General features: G+C 47.8%; 1 protein-coding gene across 2 annotated transcripts in view; it reads left to right on the top strand.

The window, feature by feature from the left end:
* AP2B1 (adaptor related protein complex 2 subunit beta 1) overlaps positions 1-23,177 on the top strand; it is a 58,831-nt gene that overhangs the window by 3,874 nt on the left and 31,780 nt on the right. For both annotated transcript variants that reach the window (XM_081890290.1, XM_081890289.1), the window contains exons 2-13: positions 1,018-1,075; positions 2,058-2,163; positions 4,432-4,567; positions 5,897-6,142; positions 12,299-12,489; positions 13,577-13,798; positions 15,658-15,778; positions 17,067-17,162; positions 17,404-17,519; positions 18,281-18,446; positions 20,419-20,517; positions 22,298-22,557. In XM_081890290.1, the coding sequence (XP_081746416.1) occupies positions 1,039-1,075; positions 2,058-2,163; positions 4,432-4,567; positions 5,897-6,142; positions 12,299-12,489; positions 13,577-13,798; positions 15,658-15,778; positions 17,067-17,162; positions 17,404-17,519; positions 18,281-18,446; positions 20,419-20,517; positions 22,298-22,557 (1,796 nt within the window). In that variant the 5' untranslated portion in view covers positions 1,018-1,038. The remainder of the gene's footprint in view (positions 1-1,017; positions 1,076-2,057; positions 2,164-4,431; positions 4,568-5,896; positions 6,143-12,298; positions 12,490-13,576; positions 13,799-15,657; positions 15,779-17,066; positions 17,163-17,403; positions 17,520-18,280; positions 18,447-20,418; positions 20,518-22,297; positions 22,558-23,177) is intronic.

Raw genomic sequence — 23,177 nt, 5'->3', positions numbered from 1 at the left:
ATTATTTGTGAAAGAGTTTAAAACACATCTCCTATGTGTCTGGAAAGACTTACCTCAACAATTTCATTTTAAACAGGCAGCCTACTTCATGCCGATAGACAGGAAGCTCTGAAATGTTGGTACGACCACACTGGAAGATCGATTTCTTACTATTTTTAAAATCATTTTTATTTAATCCAAATTTTATATTGCTCTATGCCACCCTGATATTTTATGAGAGAGGGTGGTGTGTGTGTGTGTCTTAATATATCTATATCTATATCTATCTATATATATGTATGTATGTATGTGTGTATATATATATATATATATATATATATATATGCAGGTTTTGGTGTCCTCGGGTGTCTTCCCGTGGAAGACACCCGAGGACACCAAAACCTGCATTCCTGTACCCGTGAAAATCTACGAAAGCATATATATATATATGTATACATAGGGCAGGATTTGAATACAAAAGAATGAATGAATGAATAACATGACAGCGCCCAATCTTATGGAAGGACTGGGCAAAAAGGTGATGGATTATGGATATGGGTGGATTTCTGTGTGACATTAGATGGACCCTTTGTGAATATAGGATTAAAAATGGAGAAACAGGATACCTCTCTCTGACAGGTGCTAGAAAAAAGCAGGAGATGTCTGTGAGAGCCGCCCGAGATCTTCCAGTGGATTTCTGTTGATAAAAGTGCTCTTAGATGGACTTTTGGTCTGACCCAGGAGAGTTTTTCTTTAATGCTTCAAATTGATAAAGTTCCCTCTTACCTAATTCTTAGAGCATCCGGAAGAGTATAAAGCCTAATTCTTAAATGTATTTTGATAATTGTATTATGTCTGCTCTTCTCTAAAGAACTATTTTGTACCATTTTATGTAAATGTCATAGGGTATTATTATTATTATTATTAAGCATTAAAATGTTGCTGTATTTTGTACCATTTTATGTAAATGTCATAGGGTATTATTATTATTATTATTATTATTAAGCATTAAAATGTTGCTGTATTGTTTGTTTCCAGGTGTGATAAGAACTTGAAATCATGACGGACTCCAAATATTTCACCACCAATAAAAAAGGTTAGATTCCACTCATTAATGTGATATTGCAGCTTGTTTCTAGAGACACCTGGGTTGGGGGAGGATTTGGGAATGATGCAGATGTGGTTCAAAAGCCTAGGCAGCATGCTAGATCACATGGAGGCTCTTCCTTCCATGCCACCTCTCTTTCCACTGGGTTTGAGGGAAACACTTTGGCAGCCATCCTATAAAACCATTGCCGAGTCCAGTGTCTGCAGAATATTAGGTTTTGCTGAATCAGTCTCCATTTCAGTTCTTGGGAAATGTTCTAGATGGATTCTAAAGCAATTTTCCTGCTGTTTAGGTTGAATATAACAACAACAACAACAGCAACACATTTATACCCCATCCATCTGGCTGGGTTTCCCCAGAGTGGAACAAATGATTAAAAATACATTAAAACATCAGTCGTTAAAAACCTCCCTAAACAGGGCTGCCATCAGATGTCTTCTAAACATCAGATACAGTAGTTGTTAATTTCTTTGACATCTGATGGGAGGGCGTTCCACAGGGCGGGCGCCACTACCAAGAAGGCCCTCTGCCTGGTTCCCTATAACTTCACTTCTCTCAGGGAGGGAACTGCCAGAAGGCCCTTGGAGCTGGACCTCAGTGTCCAGGTTGAACAATGGGGGTGGAGACGCTCGTTCAGGTATACTGGGTATACTGCATGATACCTGAGCGGTGGGGAATTCCTTTTCCTGGAAGAGGGGGCTATTGGTGGCATTAGCCACAATGGCTATTCTCTGCCGCCACAGTTGGAGGCAGCAATGCTTTCTGAAATACCAGTTGGTGGCAGCCGCAGGAGGGCAAAATGCTGTTGTGCTTGGATCCTTGTACATTTCCCACAGGCGTCTGGTTGGCTGCTTTGAGAAGAGGGTCCTTGGCTTGATGGGCCATTGGCCCAAACCAGCAGGAGTCATCATTATGCCGTATTATTTCGGTACACTGTGGCTCTCTCTCACGGCCTCACGTTTCATTTCAGGGGAGATCTTTGAACTGAAAGCAGAGCTCAACAATGAGAAGAAGGAGAAGAGGAAAGAAGCTGTGAAGAAGGTCATTGCTGCCATGACCGTGGGGAAGGATGTCAGGTAACACTCCTATATAAATATATGATTTTTATTAAATTTTCTGTTTTACAATTTAAAGTACTCATTTTTACATCATTATGATATCAGTGACTTCGCTCCTTCTATTTCCATGGTTCATTTGACATATCATAAATCCCTGCATATTTTACAAAAACCATACCATTCAGTATTCCATTGTTACATCTATCAAAGCTTACTTACACTGTTGAATTTATCTTAATGCTGCCAGCGTTTTCAGCTGCACACAATTATTTCCCATATATTCAATAAACGTTTGCCAGTCTTCTTTAAACGTATGTTCTTCTTGTTCTTTTATTCTATATGTTAAGTCGGCAAGATGCACATATTCTGCCAACTTAAGTTGCCATTCTTCTTTGGATGGGACCTCGCAAGTTTTCCATTTATGGGCTAACAAAACACGGACCACAGTAGTGGCATACATAAATAACCTTTTTGGAGGCTTGGGAATTTCAGTCTGAGTTATCCCCAACAGAAAGGACTCTGGTTTGGGGGTTTTTTTTTTTGAAAGTACCGTATTTTTCGCACCATAGGACGCACTTTTTCCCCTCCAAAAATGAAGGGGAAATGTGTGTGCGTCCTATAGTGCGAATGCAGGCTTTCGCTGAAGCCTGGAGAGTGAGAGGGGTCGGTGCGCACCAACCCCTCATGCTCTCCAGGCTTCGCACACCTCTCCGCAAGCAGTGGGAGCCCAGCACTGGGCTCCCGCTGCTTGCGGAGAGGTGCCTGCATGCCGAAGCCTGGGCGCGCTGAGCTCAGCGCGTCCAGGCTTCGCGGACCTCTCCGCAAGCAGCGGGAGCGTTCCCGCTGCTTGCGGAGAGGTGCCTGCATGCCGAAGCCTGGGCGCGCTGAGCTCAGCGCGTCCAGGCTTCGCGGACCTCTCCGCAAGCAGCGGGAGCGTTCCCGCTGCTTGCGGAGAGGTGCCTGCATGCCGAAGCCTGGGCGCGCTGAGCTCAGCGCGTCCAGGCTTCGCGGACCTCTCCGCAAGCAGCGGGAGCGTTCCCGCTGCTTGCGGAGAGGTGCCTGCATGCCAAAGCCTGGGCGCGCTGAGCTCAGCGCGTCCAGGCTTCGCGGACCTCTCCGCAAGCAGCGGGAGCGCTCCCGCTGCTTGCGGAGAGCTGCCTGTTTGAGGGCTGGGGTCGGGGGAAGCTCTAGCTTCCCCCGCCCCAGCCCCGCACCTGGGGGGAAAATAATTTCCCCCCCTTTATTTCCCCCCAAAAAAACTGGGTGCGCCCTATGGTCCGGTGCGCCCTATGGTGCGAAAAATACGGTACATTTGAACATTTTTTCCAGTTCATTATGTATCATTTTCCAATATGCTTTTACCCTTCAGGTAACACTCCTTTTCCTCTCTTTCTGTCTCCGCAGTGCTGGAGCCCTCTAGCAGGGATGCAGGAAGCTGCATCTCTCCTCCAGCCATTGCTGTAGTCCAGCTCCCATCAGCCCCAGTGCACCGTGCCCAGTCACTAGGGGTGAGGGGAGTTTTAGTCCAGCAACACTGGGAGAGCGGCAGGCTCCCCACCCCTGGTCCATGTATCTGGGACTCTTTGCTGTCATGGAGGAAGCAATCTTTGGGCATACTCAAGGGAAAATGTTCTTCCTCTAAATATTGTTGAGATTCCAGCTCCCATCAGCCCCAACACATCATGGGCAGTCCAGCAAAAACAGGAGGGTCATACTATCCCCGATTGCCAAATTCTGTAGGGCAGGTGGTAGTGGTGGTGAACCTCCAGCCCATGGGCTGAATCAGGCCTGCCAGGCCATTTTGGCCCAGCCACACCACCCAGCTTGCAAGTCTGACCTGAGACCCCAAGTCAGGTTTCCACACTTCAGTTTTTCCTCTGTTGGGGCCGGCCCTACCATTAGGCAATGCAGATCTGTTTTAAAAGTGTGTTTTATGTTTGACTGCCTTTGGTAATGTTTTCTTTCAAACTGTTTAAGGTCATTTTATTTGTTAAATGTGTATTCTGTAGTTGATCTCTTCTGCAGTGTTTTGTTTTGAAATCTTTAAGATAGTATTTAACTTTCCTGTTAATTACGTTGCTTTGAATGTATACTTCAGCAATGTTTAATTAGATGTTCCAGTGTGTCATTAAACTGCTTTGAGATTTATTCCTTTAAAATATAAATAAATATTCCTAATAATAATAATAATAATCTGCTTGGAATGTTGGAGGTCTGCTTCCAGTTTCAGGGTTCCTGCTTCAACTCAACATTCTCATTCCCTCCATCTCTCTGTCTATCATCTAGCTCCCTTTTCCCAGATGTAGTGAACTGTATGCAGACCGACAACCTGGAGCTGAAGAAGCTGGTCTACTTGTACTTGATGAACTATGCCAAAAGCCAGCCGGATATGGCCATCATGGCAGTCAACAGTTTTGTGAAGGTAATGGGGGCAGTTGGGGAATTATGGGTGCTTTAATTTTACTACATGCCAGCAAAGTGCCAGTTGTCACGATGGCCGGGTTGCATGCAGAAGGAACCCCTCCCCCCGATGTTATGATGACATCCTTATATGCAGCATGTCCTCTGAAATAGCATTTCTCAGTGAAAGAGCATCCCAAGTTCAAGCCTCAGTATCTTCAGGCAGGGCTGCGCATCTTTAGGAGAATGGCTTTATTTATTAAAATCTATATACTGCTTGATTTAAGCCAAAAAAGACCTCAAAGCAGTTTACGAAAAGAATAAAACAGTAAAATACGAACAATTAAAAAGGCCTATTTGAAACATTCAAAGAATAATTAAAAATCAAAGGTTGAATCAAGGCAGGTTACAACACATGTCAACGTTCTGCAAATCTGGGTAGGGTCATCTAGGCAAGATGGTTTTAGTAAAGGTAAAGGGACCCCTGATGGTTAGGTCCAGTCATGGCCGACTCTGGGGTTGCGGCAATCGTCTCGCTTTATTGGCCGAGGAAGCTGGCGTTTGTCCGCAGACAGCTTCTGGGTCACGTGGCCAGCATGACTAAGCCACTTCTGGCGAACCAGAGCCGGTGCATGGAAACGCCGTTTACCTTCCTGCCAGAGCGGTACCTATTTATCTACTTGCACTGCCGTACTTTCAAACTGCTAGGTTAGCAGGAGCAGGGACTGAGCAACGGGAGGTCAACCCATCACGGAGATTCGAACCGCCGACCTTCTGATCGGCAAGTCCTAGGCTCTGGTTTAACCCACGGCACCACCCGTGTCCCAAGATTGTTTTAGCAGGTGTTAAAAAGAGTACAGTAAAGGTGCCTGCCTGGTGTCAATAGGCAGGGAGTTCCAGAGTGTCCGTGTGGCCACACTAAAGGTGTGGAACAGGTATTACATGCCAGCTCTGCAGATTGAAGCGGTTGAGTGGGCATATACAGGGTAAGGCAATCTCACACGTAAAATGATCCCAAGTTCCTAAGGGCTTGATATACCAATAGTAACACCTTGAACTTGCCCAGGTAGTAAACTGGCAGCCAGTGCCGTTCTCTGAGCAGAGACGTTGCTTGTTGACATGGCCTCACCCCTGCCAGCAGTCGTGCCACAGCATCCCGCCCTCGCTGCAGCTTGCAGGCCAAGCGCAAGGGAAGCCCCACATAGAGCACATTGCAGCAATCCAGCCCTGAAGCAACTTGATTGCGTCCCAGGAACTGGCGGGACTCAAACTCTCTCCCTCTGGGGGAGTGAAACTGCACGGAACACCTTTGTGACGACCTGCTTCCCTTCTCTCCCCCCCCCCACCCCAGGACTGCGAAGACCCCAACCCTCTCATCCGTGCGCTGGCGGTGCGCACCATGGGCTGCATCCGCGTGGACAAAATTACCGAGTACCTGTGTGAGCCGCTCCGCAAGTGCCTGAAGGACGAGGACCCCTACGTGCGGAAGACTGCAGCCGTCTGCGTGGCCAAGCTGCACGACATCAACGCCCAGATGGTGGAGGACCAGGGCTTCCTGGACTCCCTTCGCGACCTCATTGCAGACTCCAATCCCATGGTAAGGTACCCCTCCCACAGGGGACACTTCCTTGATGCTTGGCATAATGTTTCTTGGCTAACGCAAGTGTATATGTGCGCAGGATTGTGGCCCTGTGTAGCTCAGCTCCAGAGCACCTGCATTCCGTGCGGAAGGCCTCAGGATCGGTCCCCAGCAGCATCTCCAAGTGGGGATGTCTGAAATCCTCCTGGTCATTGTAGCCAGGGCTGAGCTAGATGGACCACTGGTCTGACTCAGCACAAGGCAGCTTCCTATGTTCCTGTTTCAAGCCTTTACTCAGAACAATGAGGACTAGAATCATGCTTTGGTACAGGTTTGAAAAGAGTTGTGTCTGTAATCCTGGACAGCCGCTGTTGGTCAATGTAGGCCAGGGCTTCCCAAACGTGGGTCTTCAGCTGTTTTTGGACTACAGTTCCCATCACCACCTGACTACTCGTCCTGCCAGCTAGGGATGATGGGAGTTGCAGTCCAACAACAGCTGGAGAACCATTTTACATTATGGTTCCTGAGACCAAGGAGGAGGTTTTTGACTGTTTGGGTACAGGCGGAGGCCATTTTGAATTAAGATGATTTTTAACCACTGGTTTTGAAACTGCACAGGTTTCCTTGCCTCTTAGAATTCACTAGCGAGGTCCGATGCGTGGCTGCTGGTTATCAGTAAAACAATTCCATGTGAAATATTAGAATGTAAACACCCATAATGAAAAGATGTGATAGAAACGGTTGTATTAAAGCAACATGGCAGACACAGGTTGAGAGATCAGGGGCCTACCTGTCTGAACAGGTGTGTCTTCAAAAGTTATGAGGATGTCTCTACAGAGGTGCCTTCTGCCAACTGGGATGGCAGCTGCCAGCTCTTCTGGGTTAGGACCAGGGAGAAGTGCTCTTGTTCCAGTAAGGTCAAGTAGATTGAATCCCCATAGGGATTTGGGGAGTCAGTGATGGCGTTGGTTGGTCATGATCGCATCTACCATGGGGTGCTGAGGCAGATGCCTGCCCACCCCTGCTGGCAAACAGAATTAATCCCCCAACACCAGGGAACTTTACATTTGGGCGTTTGGTGGTGGGGCCTTTAGTCAACCCCTTAATCTCTTAATCTTGATGCGTGTACACAGATCATAGTTGGTCTGTGTGCAGAGTCCCTACTTACAGACTGCCATATTTTTGGGATCATCTCCAATTTACCAGACTCTCATGTGTTCATTTGAGTAATCATCTGTGGCAGGAAGCAAGCCTTTGAGATGACCAGCAGGTGAGCAGAGAGCACCCTTTCCCGGGCAGGTTATATCCAGATTGGCGAGGGGGACAGTTTGTAGTCTAAAACATCTGCAGGGAAGGCTGGTCTGGATTATCTAAAGGCCTCTAAGGTCTCCCCAAAGGGCTGAATGAGCTGCTGTGGGCAGACTTTTCTAATGCCCTGCCTTGAAGGCTCCTGATAACTCACCATGTTAAGTTACTAGCTTCAAATACATCCAGTTCTGACCAGGCCAGTCAAAGCAAGTTAGGGCCAGAATTGCCATCGAGAACAGATTCCCAAACCTCCTCTCCCTTTCTTGTTGCGCGTAGTTGGTGGTGGTGTAGGTGACATCTGGTTGCAGCCCGTTCATCCTGGGGTGTTTGTTCCATTGTCCGGGTTTCCCACTTTCTGGGCCCGTAATGGAACAAATGGACTGGAATGCCAATCCCGCCGGCTTGAGCCTCTCTTGATAGTGATGTATTTGCTGGCCAAGTGCCAGTGTCTCTTCCACAAACAAGGAACCTCAGGACGATCTGTTCTGAATTTGATCTTCTGGCTTTTCCTGAGACAATGGCTCCGAAAGTGTCTGACTTTGCTGCCCTCACATTTTGCTGGAAGCTGCTGCTTCTCTCCCCCCGGCCAGCCCTTTGCTAGGAAATTAGATGCCTTTCTGGCTTTTGAAAGGCAGGATTCCAAGCTGGTTCTGTTCAGACTTCCTCCCATGAATATTGATGGTTTCTCAGAGACACAGTGTTCTCGCCAAAGCAACTGTCTCCTTATGCTGGGGAGTGTAAAAAGAATGCCTTTTCTATGTCTTAAGTCTTTATTTAACTGTCACCAGGTTAAAAAAGCCTTATTTATATACAACCCCCGAAATGCCAAGGCAAAAATCCTACAGCAGAAAGGTGAAAATCTGGGTTGTGGTCCTGTGGGGACACAAATTTGGGGCATTGCGAAAGACGGAAGCATCCTATCAAAGCTGAGAACGTGGACGTTTTGCAGGTTGAGTGCAGGGGATCCAGTCATTTTGCTGAAAGCAGCAGTGTGGTATAGCGCTTAGAATGATGGAATCAGAAGAGGCCCAAATTTTCTCTCAGCTTTAAAGTTTACGAGGTAACCTTAGGTCTGTCTCTGTCTGCCTATCTTAGCCTTGCCTACCTCACAAGAGTGTTCTGAGGGATATTAATTTAATGAATAACAACAGCAACAACAATATACCAGCACCTTGAAAAGGTGAAGCTTGTGAAGTGAGCACAGGTTGACTGTTAAAACCTGGGGATTTGTGTCTCCCCATTGGCTGAACTGCAGTGATGTCACAGAATCCCCGGGGGAATGAGAGATGGCCAGAGAAGGGCGAGAGTGTTCTTTATCTAGTGTTTTTGAGCATCCAAAGCCTATTGCGAACCACATCCTATCAGAATCCCTGAAACGGCCTTGTGAATTGGGCCAGTATTATTATTTCCCATGTTGTGCGTGAGAAATGACGTGGTTTGCCAGAAACGAAATGTACTTTAGGGGAGGGCATGTGTGTTCTGATTGGTAGCCCATTCTGCTATCCGCTGTGCCACACCAGCTTCCAAGAGAAAAGGGAGAAAGCCTCGGGTTCCACCCCTCATGCGGAGAGCAAACGACATAGCAGCAGGAAGGCTGGGAAGCCCCAGGGGGTCAATGGAGGCCCTTGGTCCTGTGGCCGATGGGCCGCGATATAACCCAAGTCTTCCTTGTCAGAGTCTACAACTGGTTCCCGAAAGCCGGGTGCACTTTGGGCCGTTTCTCCTGTAGCTGTGGAAGACGAGCCACAAGGGGGCAGCACAAGGCAGGAGATGCAGTTTTGTTCTAGCTGGAGGGGGCCTTAGGGTGGGGGGGGGGCGGCAGTGCAATTCCAGGGACTTCCTTGTTTGACTCTCTTTGATGATGGGCCACTTTAAAGGATTAGACAGAAACAAGAAAACCTCTAGCACATCTGCAGAGCTAAGCAGGGTCTGATAACGGTTTCAGATTGGATGAGGGACTGCGTGTTAAGATTTCTGCATTGCGGGGGGTCCCTTCCAGCTCTACAGCTCTGTGATTCTTTGATGGTTGGCTGCTGGCTACGATGGCAGTGCTCTGCCTAAACGGTCTGAGGAAGCCATGCTTCAGAATACCAGTTGCTGGAAAACGCAGGAGGGGAGAGGACTGCTGTGCTCAGGTCTTGCTTGTTACTGTGAGAACAGGATGCTGGACTAGGTGGGCCATTGGCCTCATCCAGGAGGCTCTTCCTATGTCCTTATCTCTCTGCCCGAGATCCTGAATTGTTGGCGGTCAGAGTGATCATGCTGGACCAAGCCTGGCTTGTTTCAAAACAGATTCCTAGGTCCTACCGGAAATAGATCACTTGTGGCTATTCCTCCCACTTTGGGCATGGGCATGTTCTGAAATCTGAGGAACTGGAGATGGCTGCCTGGTCGGGGAGGGGGGGTTATACCTGACCTCCTCTCCCCTCTGGTACAAAGAGGCAGTGTGGTGAGTCCCTAGGTAGCCGTGGGCGGGCTGTTGAACCCGCCCTGTCCCTGTTCCCCCACCTGCAGATCTGCTGCAGAACAAAACAGTCAAACACCCCCCCTTAACCTTTCATTCCGCCGCTCTTATTTTTAACGCCAAACGAAAGCAGCTCTTTGCAAGGGGTCCATTGTCTGGCATGTTCTGTTCTTCTTGCTGCTGTGATCTTTTCTCTCTCTCTCCCCCCTCCTTTCCCAGAATCATTTCGACATCCTTTGTTGACTGCCACATTATTATTTTTTTAAGTGAAAACCTTTACTTTTCCACCCTCCTGCTTTTCTTTTTCTTCTCTGCTGTAAAAAAAAGAAGCAAAACCGATGCCAAAAAACAGCACGGCTCCAAATCCAGGAGAGCGGTGTGGGCTTCTTTCCAGATATTGTTGGATTGCAGATCCCATCCATTCTGGCAAGCATCAGGGCGCAGCGATGGCACCAGCAGGTTCTGGACAAAAGCATTTTCTGAGATCTCATTGGAAAAGGATTCACTCCCCCCTTCCCTGGCTTGCCTCTTCTGAATTTGTAGATTCGGATGGAGACCTGGTCTGGCATCTTTTGACTGCTCCCCGGGCTGCAATCGCTAAGCTTTGGAAGACTTTTGAGCTCAATAATCCGGGCTATTTTGGTATCCTAAGACTTGGCAAATCTTGAAAAAAGAACCTCACATGAGCTAAAACGTTTTTTGGGCCAAAGACCTCGAGATGACTTCTTTGCCACTTGGCCTCATTTCATTTCATCTGCAAATATAGCGGAGAGCTGCTGCCAGTCAGTGTAGACAGCGCTGGGCTAGATGGAGCCCATGGTCTGACTTGGTACGAGGCAGCTTCCTACGTTCCCATTATGCAGAAACATGAGGACTAGCATCACACTTCATTTTCAGAGGAAGGACCATAGCTCAGGGGCTTTGCAGGCCCTGGGGTCCAGTCCCTGGTGGCATCTGCAGAGAGGGCTGGGAAAGACTCCCTCCCTGGCACCCTGGAGAAGGGCTGCCAGGCAGCATAGATGCTGAGATGGACAGGCTCTGTCTAAGGCAGCAGAAGGGTGCTGCTCAGCACCGGAGAGCCAACCTCACCTTTATTTGCCACCCTCTCCCTAACCATCTTTCCTCCTCCACCTCCTGGTGCTGCCTCCACCCACCTCCTTCCCTTCCTGGCACTTAACAGGCGGCTGAGTCTAAGATTCAGGGCCTCTAAATGGCAGGCACATTCCCCTCCATTAGCCACATTCCACACTTGGTTTAATTTCCAATTAGCCTTGGATAATAACAAAAGTAATCTAATTGCTCTTCCTCCTGGTGTCCCGGATCCCCTCCTGCTTTCCCCGTCTATCACATTTTCCCCTTCTCTGCTTGATGGAGAGAGACAGGCTTCTTTCTCCCTCCCTCCTCTCCCTTCCACCCCCCCACCCCCTTGTTCATTAAGTCATTTTATTCACTGCTGAATTGGCAGTGAAGGATCGTTCACGTCCCCAGTTTCTCTCTCACACACAAACCCACGTCGCTCTGAGCTGGCACTCTTTGGAATTAAAAAATAACAATGCTTAGGGAGCCAAGAATGCTGCTCCTTCCACATGTTTGGGGCTAATTTTTATTTTTATTTTTAAAGAGAGGTTCTGGGGCTCAAGCCCACTTTTTTTTTTGCAAAGATTTTTTTTAAATTGTATTTTATGTTATAATGCATATAAAACAGACAGGACTGTTATATAGCAACAGAAGAAAATTAACAGATAAAAAAATGAAACCGTAAAGGGGGCATGTAGAATAAGCACAGTTCCATATGGGATAAGTAACAAAGCCCAAGTAGTGAAAGGAAAAAAATGGAGAACAAATGTTGCCTTTGCATAAAGGAAGAATATTTGTGTTATTTGAACATTGAGGATTGTTCCAGATTTGCCAGGCTTGCGGCGAAGGTTGTATTGAAAATGATGGTCCTTACAACACCCCTGTGAGAGAGGTTTGGTCTGAGAGAGGCAGGGACTGGCCCAGCTCACCTAGTGAGTTGCATGGCTGAGTGGGGATTTGAACCCTGGTCTCCCAGGTCCTGGTCTGACACTCTTAACCATTACAGCGCCCTGAGTGGAACCACCTTTCTCTCTCTCTCTCTCTCTCTCTCTCTCTGCCACCCACATGAAATTAGGTTGAGGATCCTGTGAGATCAGGTCGAGGGTCACAAATGGTCAGCCCCAATTCTACTCCCAGATATCTGTGGACTGGTTTTACTTGGAGTTTTGCTGGTGTGCATAATTGCTTTGTATATGCTCAGAGACTACCTTGCTTCTTTATATAATTCCAAGCTTAGCCCTTTGGTTCTGCATTAAAACGCCCCCACAAAATCTCAGCCAAGATTTCGAAAGCATGGATTGTTCCTTTCCCCTTCCCTCTTGCAGGTGGTGGCCAACGCTGTAGCTGCATTGTCCGAAATCAGTGAATCTCACCCGAACAGCAACCTGCTGGACCTGAACCCCCAGAACATCAATAAGCTGCTCACTGCTCTGAACGAGTGCACTGAGTGGGGACAGATCTTCATCTTGGACTGCCTCTCCAACTACAACCCAAAGGATGACCGCGAAGCCCAGAGGTAGGTGGGCCACGTGTTGCAGACCCCTGTCCCTTAGCGCCACTTGCTTCCTCCTGGCTCAGCAGCTGCACATCTGTGGGCAGAGGCATGTGACAGCGCTAGAGTAATACGCATCTGACGTGTGGAGCCCCTTGCTGCAGGATTCTTGTAACAGACACTGGGGAAAGCATGGAAATAGCCATGGGGGATGTCAGCAGCTGAAACGCAGTCTCTCACTTCATATGGCTTGCCTTTCAAAAGAAGAAAAGCAAAATAAAAATAAGATAATTAATTTAAAAGAAAGGAGAGGGATCCTCAGCAAATAAGGCTGCCAACATATTAAGCGGGTTCAAGTTCAGACTTCAAATCTCTGTAAAAAGTGACCTGTCTACATCAATTTCACATTTTTGTTGGTGGTATTCGCTATAAATAATAATGGGGTGTGAAACCCTTGTAGCTCTGTAAACTTATAGGTTTCTTTTTTACAATCTTTTTTATTGATTTTCAAAAATATAATACAACATAAAACAAATCCAAATCCAAATCTCAAGATTACTCTGAATCTCCTGACTTCCCCCCATCCTTTCCATGGGTCCTTTAGATTCTGTTTTCAACTGCATATCAATACTTCTCCATTTTTTTCATCTTCCTAGGTTATCTATACATTCTTGTTACAAGTGTATTTAAAACCCTGCTAGTGTTTCGACCAGCTTACAACGATTTTGTATAGACATTATGAACATTTCCCCTTCTTTTTAAAATTTCCCGTCTTCTTGATTCCCGAGCTTCCGAGTCAATTTTGCCATTTCAGCATAGTCCATCAACTTGGTTTGCCAAACTTGCAGGCTTCGAAATGCAACTGCTGGTGTGCATTAAGGCAGGCTGCTAGTTAAAGGGCTAGAGGAGGCTGGCTGTGCAACAGGAAATGTCAGGGCTGTTGGTGCAAGCCGGCGCAAGAACCTTGCTGAATTCCTGCCTTTCCTCTTGCTGTCCCGCTAGCCCGACTTGTACACCCTTCAGGAACTTAACTTAGCACTATGTTGAGTTACTCCCAGCGTTTTCCGGGTGCATCCTGAATCTCGGCCCCCTTCCTGTCTCCCCCCGACAGCATCTGCGAGCGAGTCACTCCCCGCCTCTCTCACGCCAACTCCGCGGTGGTGCTGTCGGCTGTCAAGGTGCTGATGAAGTTCCTGGAGCTCCTCCCCAAGGATTCGGACTACTACAACATGCTGCTGAAGAAGCTGGCCCCGCCGCTGGTCACCCTGCTGTCCGGGGAGCCCGAGGTCCAGTATGTCGCCCTGAGGAACATCAACCTGATCGTGCAGAAAAGGTTAGAGGGGCAGCTTGGGGGAACTCTTCCACCTGGACGGCTGCCTCCCTTCTTGGTGGCCAATCAGTTACCGTATTTTTCGCTCCATAAGACACACTTTTTTCCTCCTAAAAAGTAAGGGGAAATGTGACTGCGTCTTATGGAGCGAATGGCGCTGCGCAGTTCTTCCTCTCTGCACAGTGCCTCTCCTGCAAAGCCGGAGGAGGAACGGAAGGGGCTCCTTCCGTTCCTCCTCCTGCTTGGCTGAAGGGGCGCTGCGCAGTTCTCCCTCTCTGCACAGCGCCCCTTCAGCAAAGTGCCTCTCCTGGCTTCTGCCTTAGCCATGCACAGCCTCTTCCGGACAGGGGGAGCCTTCATCCCGCTGCCCTGAAGAGGCTTGGCTCGGCTATCCCAGAAGCCAGAACAGCCACACGGTATCCCAGAAGCCAGATCCCTCTTGCTGTTCTGGCTTCTGGGATTCAGATTTTTTTTTCCTCGTTTTCCTCCTCCCAAAACTAGGTGCACCTTATGGTCTGGGGCGCCTTATGGAGCGAAAAATACGGTAGTTGCATTTCTAGCCCACCTTATTCCCCAAGGAGCTCTAGGTAGATCCATGGTTCTTTTTCCTCTCCTCACAATAACCCTGTGAGGTAGGCTAGGCTGAGAAGCAGTGACTGACACCCTGCCCCTCCAAGGTCACACCCAGTGAGCTTCAAGTCCAACTGGGCATTTAAATCATTTATCTTTCTCAAATAAAGCCTGATGGAGTGGCTCCCTCTTGGTGACAGAGACATGCACGCATCCCAGCTTTTGGCAGTGGCTTTGCCTCTTTACGCGGAGTCGCTAAGCGGGTGGGGGCGGCTGTTCACACAGCCTGACGTCATCCCTGTTTAAGGCACCCGCTGCGGGTGAGATGTGTATTTTTAGGAGCCACCCTGTTTTTGTGATTGTAAGTTGTTTTAAATGTATTATTTAAATGTTAGTATTTTTATTGGGAAAAAAATTCAATCACAAAGGAAAAAAGGGGGAAGGGGGGAGAACAAAGAAAGAGAAAAATATATATACAAAAATGCGGCATAATATACTACCATACATTCTTATATAGATTGATAAAGTGTTATTATCCTATTAGATATGTGGATGTTAATAGCCTACTGCATTCTGTATAAGCTCATGTTGTCATGTTGATCCAAACAAAGTCTACATCTGTAAGCAGTCTGTTCATAAGTTGCAGCTGTTGTCACATTGTCAGTCCATTGATTAAATGGTATCATATCTTTATTCTTTTAATTCCTCAGTATCAGTCTCTTGGCCACCATTAGTGCACGAAGAATCCATTTTCATTGTCCCCTTGTTAATTTCCATACAATAGCTATACAGTTCATATGTAAAATGATGTGTTTTAAACAGTTGTAACCCATCCTGGGATAGGGACGCGGGTGGCGCTGTGGTCTAAACCACTGAGCCTTGGGTTTTCCGATCAGAAGGTTGGCAGTTCAAATCCCCACGACGGGGTAAGCTCCTGTTGCTCAGTCCCTGCTCCTGCCAACCTAGCAGTTTGAAAGCACGCCAGTGCAAGTAGATAAATATGTACTGCTGCAGTGGGAAGGCGTTTCTGTGCGCTCTGACACTTGTCAGGTGTCCCGTTATGCCAGAAGCAGTTTAGTCATGCTGTCCACATGACCTGGAAAGCTGTCTGCGGACAAATGCCGGCTCCCTTGGCCTGAAAAGTGAGATGAACACCACACTCCATAGTCGCCTTTGGCTGGAATTAACCATCCAGGGGTCCTTTGCCTAACCCACCCTGGGGCCTTGAGGTGAAGGTCTGGTGATAAGTTAATAATAACAATAATAAATTGTGCATGCATTCCCTTCCTCAGACCTGAAATCCTGAAGCAGGAGATCAAGGTGTTCTTTGTGAAGTACAACGACCCCATCTATGTCAAGCTGGAGAAACTGGACATCATGATCCGCCTGGCATCGCAGGCCAACATTGCTCAGGTCAGCTCTGGGGGGCCAGGGGACACCTGACTTGGTGTGTGTGTGTGTGTGTGTGTGTGTGTGTGTGTGTGTTCTACAGAATAACAAACATGGGAATCTGCAATCAATATCATTACAAGATTGCTTCTCCACTAACCTTGCCAGGAACTACAGGCTTGCAACCTAAAACAACAACACAACACACAAGGAAAAGTGACAGGGAGGGAAGAAGAAAAATCAACACCGGGCACCAATTCTTAAAAGGTTGTTCTTATAATGAGCGGGTGGCACAGTTCAGTGTAAGAGATGCCTGATGGAGCTGGGCTTTCGGCAAAGCTGATGGAGTGAGCCTTCTGTCTTTTGGAGTCTGAGGCAGTCTGGGTGCCCCCAGGTGACAAACGAGGGAGAGGAGTCCTGATGGAGCTGGCCTGTCTTCCGCAGCCTTTGGCTTCTGCAAGGCCAGGGAGGCAGAGGCACTGCAGGGGACTCCTCCTCTGAGTCAGAGGATGGCTGCAGGGCTGCATCCTCTGACAGGGCAGGCTTGGAATGAGGTACCAGCAAAGCTGCCCATCCCAAGGACGTAGCCTGAACAGAGTCTTCATAAAAGCCACAGGCTGATTCAGCATGACTGGTTCCTCCGCACTGGGCGCCAAGCCTAGGGGACGTCACAGAGCGTCACAACTATGATGTAGTGAATTGAGCAGAACGGAAGGCAAGAGGTGGCGGGCAGCTGAAGTTTGTGCTCGCACAGGGTGCTGCTGAAATTTGAAAGGCCGAAGCCCGCCCCTGTCAAAGTTCCCAGCCAGTGACTTTTTAAAAAAATAGAAGGAAGATGGAAGTTCCATTGATTGGGTCAAAGCAGGGGAGAGGGTTAAACTAGAAATCTTACTTATTGTTAAGTGATCATTATCATTACTACAGGGACGCAGGTGGTGCTGTGGGTTAAACCACAGAGCCTAGGACTTGCCAATCAGAAGGTCGGGGGTTTGAATCCCCGTGGCGGGGTGAGCTCCCATTGCTCAGTCCCAGCTCCTGCCAACCTAGCAGTTCGAAAGCATACCAGTGCAAGTAGATAAATAGGTACTTCTCCAGCGGGAAGGTAAATGGCATTTCCGTGCGCTGCTCTGGTTTGCCAGAAGCTGCTTAGTCATGCTGGCCACATGACCCAGAAGCTGTATGCCGGCTCCCTCGGCCAGTAAAGTGAGATGAGCGCCGCAACCCCAGAGTCGGCCATGACTGGACCTAATGGTCAGGGGTCCCTTTACCTTTACCTTTTTATCATTACTACATCATCGTCTGATTCCAACAGGTTCTGGCGGAGCTCAAGGAGTACGCCACAGAGGTGGATGTTGATTTCGTCCGCAAAGCAGTGCGGGCCATTGGACGCTGCGCTATCAAGGTGGAGGCAAGTGAACTGACCCCCGCCCATTTATGCTTTGGTGTTTAACGGGGACCTTCTGCATGCAGGGCACGTGCTCTGCCACTGAACTATGACCTCTCCCCTGCGGAGAATCCCGTTCTGATTTCTATAATACCAGGCAGTGGGTGAGCTGCAGAATTGTGGGTTGGATCCTGGCCAGCATTTGCACTGGGGCCTGGCCTCTGCTAGACCCTGACTTTCTTCTCTGTCCTGTCCCTCTTTGCAGCAATCGGCTGAGCGCTGCGTCAGCACCCTCCTGGACCTCATTCAGACCAAGGTCAACTATGTCGTCCAGGAAGCCATCGTGGTGATCCGGGACATCTTCCGCAAGTACCCCAATAAGTAAGCATGGCTCCCTAGAGTCTACACCACTGCAGCAAAAAGCCCTGGGGCAGCTGATGCCGTCGTTGATGTCCTAGCTGTGCTTAGGCGTGGGGGGGCTTCTAGGCTTCTCCACCTCTCCTGGCAGAAATTCACCTCTTCCATTTTTGAAACAAACCCAATTGCTTATTACCGTTGATTTTAAAGCTGATTTTAGACCCCTGGTTTAAATTGAGCCATGGCTAAGTGTTCTGTTTTTCTTTACTCAGTTTTCACCCTCCTTTTGAATTATGTGATTTTCTAGGTGATTTATAAGTTTTTAAAGACCTTAAGTACAACTTCTGGATCCTGAAAACAACTTTTAGTGGTTTGACAGCAGCAGTCCTTGTTTTCAGAGTTTGATCAGGATTAAAAAAAACACCCAAGTTTTTACCTGCTTTAAAAAGGAGACAAGTGGTGGGTCCAAGCAGACCTTTTTAGGAGGGGGCGAGTGGCTGGGATCTCCGAAAAGGCCTGTCTCTTAGTGGATGGAAGTCTTCCATCCTACACATGTTCACTTGAGCTGGGGTTCACTCCCATATTTTAAGCTATGCTGGTGGTTGAAGATTCCTCCCAAATGGAGGGATGGGGACAGCTGACAGTGGGTGGCAGAGAAGAGGCAAGAGCGAGAGTTCTTAAATTTGAGGGCTAGGAGCTTGAAAAGGTTGAGCCGGAGAATCGAAAATTTAGGATGCCACAGGAGTTGAGAAAGCAAAGCGCTTAACTTTCCCTTGGTGAACCAGATACGAGAGCATCATTGCCACCCTGTGCGAGAACCTGGACTCTCTGGACGAGCCGGATGCCCGCGCGGCCATGATTTGGATTGTGGGCGAATATGCGGAGAGGATTGACAACGCGGACGAGCTCCTGGAGAGCTTTCTGGAGGGCTTCCATGATGAAAGCACTCAGGTAATATTTCCCTCTCCAGTCCTATGGTATCCTTTTTTTGGGGGGGGGGAAAGGAAACTGTGTTAGAATGAAACGGACCATTTGTCCCTCTAGCTCTCTGATGCCTCTACACTGTTGGGCATCAGCTGCCTGCTGGCCACAGTGGCTTTGCTCTTCCTCTACCGTCGGAGGCACCAGTGTCTCTAAATTCCAGTTGCAGAAGGGGAGAGGGCTCTGGTTCCGAGGTTTCCCAACGGTATGTTTCAGAACAGATGCTGGACTAGGTGATCCTTTGATCCAGTAGGCTGTTAGGATGTTTCCAGGGCTTCAGGTGGAACACATTCCCAGCCTTACATGGAGAAGCTGAGAATAGAACCTAAGATGTTCTGTATGCGGATTAGGCACTCTAGGACTGAGCTGTGGACCCTCCCTTAAGCTGCCTTAGACCAAATCAGACCCTTGGTCTATCTAACTCAGTGTTGTCTACACTGACTGGCAGTGGCTCTCCAGGGTTTCAGACAGGGAATCTTTCCCAGCCCTCCCTGGTGATGCCATGAGGGATCGAAAATGGGACCTTCTGCATTCAAGGCATCTGCCACTGAACTGTGTCCCCTCTCCAAATCATGCTGCTTCGAAGGAGCAAACGGGGCCCTTGCATTTTAGTAACTGGGTGCAGCCCAAAGACTTGCCCACATTTCCATGTTTAAAAAAGGAATTTACTCTAACCAGCACCCACCTGAAGGCTCTAGAGCCATATTTAACAACTAATGAATTTGGGATAATTACTCCAGGTCAAAAATTATTTTTAGATCAACTAAGTTGATGGGAAATAACTCAAGACACTATTTAGGAATTATTGAGCCGTAGATCTACAAGACCAAATGAGTTCTGTGTGGATTATTGAAAGCACTTTTCAGAAAATCTTATTCCACACATACTGGATATATTTAAGAATGTTTTTGCCTCAGGACAGATCCCAGAAACCTCGAGGCAATCTAAAGTGTAATACTCATTCCTAAAAACCAAGCAAATATATTTAGCAGCTTGATTCCCATAGGCCAGTCACATTGCTTCGTGTAGATCACACTTTTTTAAAAAACTACAGTTCTAGCAAATAGCCTTTAGATATTTATAGCACATTACATTGACCCAGACCAGTTCATTTTTCTGATGCAAAGGTTCGTAGCAGACCTCATCAGAGAGTTACTGAATGCTATTCCTTATTCCAGGTAAAATTAATCTGAATTAGGTGCCTTGGCTTTAGATGCCTTTAAAGCCTTCACTTGTATAGAAAATACATTCATTTTGCAAGTAATTTCAACTCATGCCATTAGACTTATTTACAAGCCCTCTGCAGCTAAGATTGGGATAAATGGCTGATTCCAAACGTGCAAAAATGTCCAACAGGTACTAAACAGGGACTCAGTTTCTCCTCTTCACTTATTTGGAAAGTTTGGCAGTGATGCTGTGAGCTACTGTTGATATCAAAGGACTTACCGGAAAAAGGAAGGAACATTTAATTTAATTTTTGGGGTGATAAGTTATTTATGTTCTCTTACCCATTAGTTGCAGATCCTTATTTATAAAAAGAATTGCAAAAAATGGCAAAATGTTGCTGTGGGTCCTCGCCTCTTAATAGCCACTTTCCTCTTCAGAGCTCAGCCTGCCAGTCTCATTCCTTCTCCCCCAGGAGGCTGTGGGCTGTAAGGAACAGACCGAGAAATGGTAGGGAGCAGGAGAAGCAGGCAGGGGAGTTTTCCGGCTCTGGGGAGATACGGGGCTGGGAAGGAGGATAGTGAGGATTAGGGCAATACGGGTTAGGGTGGGGGAAAAGCAAGCAGAATGTTTGCTGGAAAAGGGAGCAGTCCAAGCCTCTTGGGTGCACCCTGGGAGGTGGGGAGAGGAAGGGGCTCCTTCTGGATCCATATAGCTATTTTTCGCCCAAGGAAGTCAGTGGGCTGCCTCTTAATTGCATTATCCTTCTTTGCTACAGGTGCAGCTCACCTTGCTGACTGCCATTGTCAAACTGTTTCTGAAGAAGCCGTCTGAGACTCAGGAGCTGGTCCAGCAGGTGTTGAGCCTGGCTACGCAGGTAAGCCTCTCGGTTGGGCATATGTGGGACTCCATTTCCTACACGGAAAGAACAAAGAACTGCAGGGTTATTGAGGAAGGCTCAGGTGCAAAGAGGCCAAACAGTGGCTGGGATTTTTGTCAATGGTGATGCATCTAAGGGCCTACGAAACTCACACCTGGTTGCGTATGCTTTCCTGTGTTTTGTGGGCACAGGGCCTCCTGCCTTTGGATTCTGGTGTGTTGAGTCTGCACAGCAGGTTTTTGTTTGAGATCACTTCCCATCCCTTCCAGACTCAGGGCTTTCTTGCCAAGAGTTTATAGATCGCTTGCACCGCTCAGCAAACGCCCGGTGTTACAAAGCCCACTCAGCTGAGTCACGCAGTGTTTTAATAGCATCCTTGGATCGGTGTTGGCTTCTTGATGTGTCTCGGGACTTGGATTCCGATCCGTGGTGGTGGTGGGAAAGTAAAACCAAATCAAAACAAGACTCTTTGGATGTGTTATTCTTCCTGCTGATTCATTGGGAAGTAGAGAAATACTTCATTTCTCTCCCTCTGCTTTTAAACAGGGGTTGGGGGTGCATCTGTCAGGGATTCTTTAGCAGGGGTTGGGCTAGAATGACTCTTGGGGGGGTACCTTCCAACTCCACAAGTCTTTGATTTTAGTAACTGGGTGCCCAACCAATCATTACCATTTTGCCGCTGAGCTGTGGCCCTTCTAGGAGTAAAGTAAGATTCTGTTCCTCATAAGTGGGATAGCTCAGCTAGTAGACCATGAGACTCTTAATTTCAGGGTTGTGGGTTCGAGTCCCTCGTTGGGCAAAGAGATCCATGTGCTGTAGGGGGTTGGACTAGGTGACCCTCATGGTCCCTTCCAACTCTACCATTCTATGATTCTAGTTCTGAAGGAAGGGCTAATTTAAATAGGAACGTACGGCTGTAGACAACTATTTTCTGCTCTGAGTAGACCTCTTTAAAATGGTGGACCTAAAATAGTCATGCCCTCATAGTAATGTCCTGTCTGATTCCCGCACCCAGAGTTTTTCAAAAAAAATTTTTTTAAGTGCAGTCCTTCCAGGAAATAGGTGGTGTTGCACACTCCTTGCGTCCTTCTGCCCAGTGTTAGAAACTGAGTTACGAAAGCTGGGAACTAAAATGGCACCTTAAACCTAGGTTGTGGGTGTGTAGGTGTGCTTTTTTATAGCAAGACTCCAAAGCTGAAAACGAATGAACTGCAGCTAAAATATTCTGTTCATTTTTCATTGTCCTTCCTCTGTCTGTGGTTGGCCCTGGGTTTCCACAACCACATTTGAATATGTGTCTGCATATGGGAAGAAACATTCAGTTTGGCTGGATTTTACTGTTTCGGCCATGTCAAAAACGTACGAGCGTCAAATGTTCTGGGCAAAATCTTGTTAGCACAAATATGTAAAAAGAATGAATGAAAGAAAAACCCCACCAAGCGTTCTCTCACTTTCCTGAGAATAGTAATCAAATCTAAACTTTAAATCAGAACGAAAACACTTAAAACATCCATATAGTGAAATCCAGGAGCTGCTCAGAGCTGAGAGGCAAGGGAGATGCTCTATGCATGCAGGAGATTGTGGTGGAGTCTTGAGATGGTAGGTGGACTGTACCACTCCATGCAAAACAAAACAAAAACCAGAAGTAGAAAGCTGTTTTATCAGGGAGAAGGGGGTGATATCAGTCAGGAGTGCAAAAGGACAGATAAAAGGACAGCTAAAATTTGTCATGAGTCTTGTGCCATGTGAATAAATGTGTGCTGTGCTCTTGCGTTAGGATTCCGACAACCCGGACCTGCGTGATCGCGGCTACATCTACTGGCGCCTCCTTTCCACGGACCCCGTCACCGCCAAGGAGGTGGTCTTGTCCGAGAAGCCACTGATCTCGGAAGAGACTGACCTGATTGAGCCCACTCTGCTGGACGAGCTCATCTGCCACATCGGTTCTCTGGCCTCCGTGTACCACAAGCCGCCCAACGCCTTCGTGGAAGGCAGCCACGGGATCCACCGCAAACACTTGCCCATCCACCACGGAAGGTAGGGATTTGGGGAGCTGCTTTCTGCAGAGCCAGGCCAGTGCTCTGTCTCACTTACCTTACATGGACCAGTGGCAGCTCTCCTAAGGGCTCAGGCAGTCGGAATGCAATCACCAAGATCCCTCACAGCCACATTCATCCTATGTGAAGTTAATCCTGTGTGAACCTAACCTGAGTCCAGCACACACACCCCACGCCCCGTGTGTAGCAGTTGTTTGCCATCATCCTAGTGAGTTCCTGGGCAGGATTTGCTTCTATATACCGTATTGGCCCGAATATAAGCCACATCCGCAAATAAACTGCACCTTTAAAATTCAAGGGGGGAAAAGAAAAGAAGACAATACCCAAATATAGCCGCTCCCTTAAAATTGTGTCTTATGGTGGTGCTGGTGGTCCCAAGAGCTACGCGCTGCCATGGCACCCGCCATCTTGCCTCACTAGAAGTCCCATGCAAACCAGTTTCAATTTTTCACGGTTGGAATTTAGAAAAAAAGTGTGGCTTATATTCAGGCCAATATGTGGCGCTGTGGGTTAAACCACAGAGCCTAGGACTTGCCGATCAGAAGGTTGGCGGTTCAAATCCCTGTGATGGGGTGAGCTCCCGTTGCTCAGTCCCTGCTC

Source organism: Podarcis melisellensis, assembly GCF_964234715.1.
Source record: "Podarcis melisellensis genome assembly, chromosome: 15".
Taxonomy (NCBI): Eukaryota; Metazoa; Chordata; class Lepidosauria; order Squamata; family Lacertidae; genus Podarcis; species Podarcis melisellensis.
Note: the sequence above shows the minus strand (reverse complement) of the source record. Positions and strands in the feature narration are given on the sequence as shown.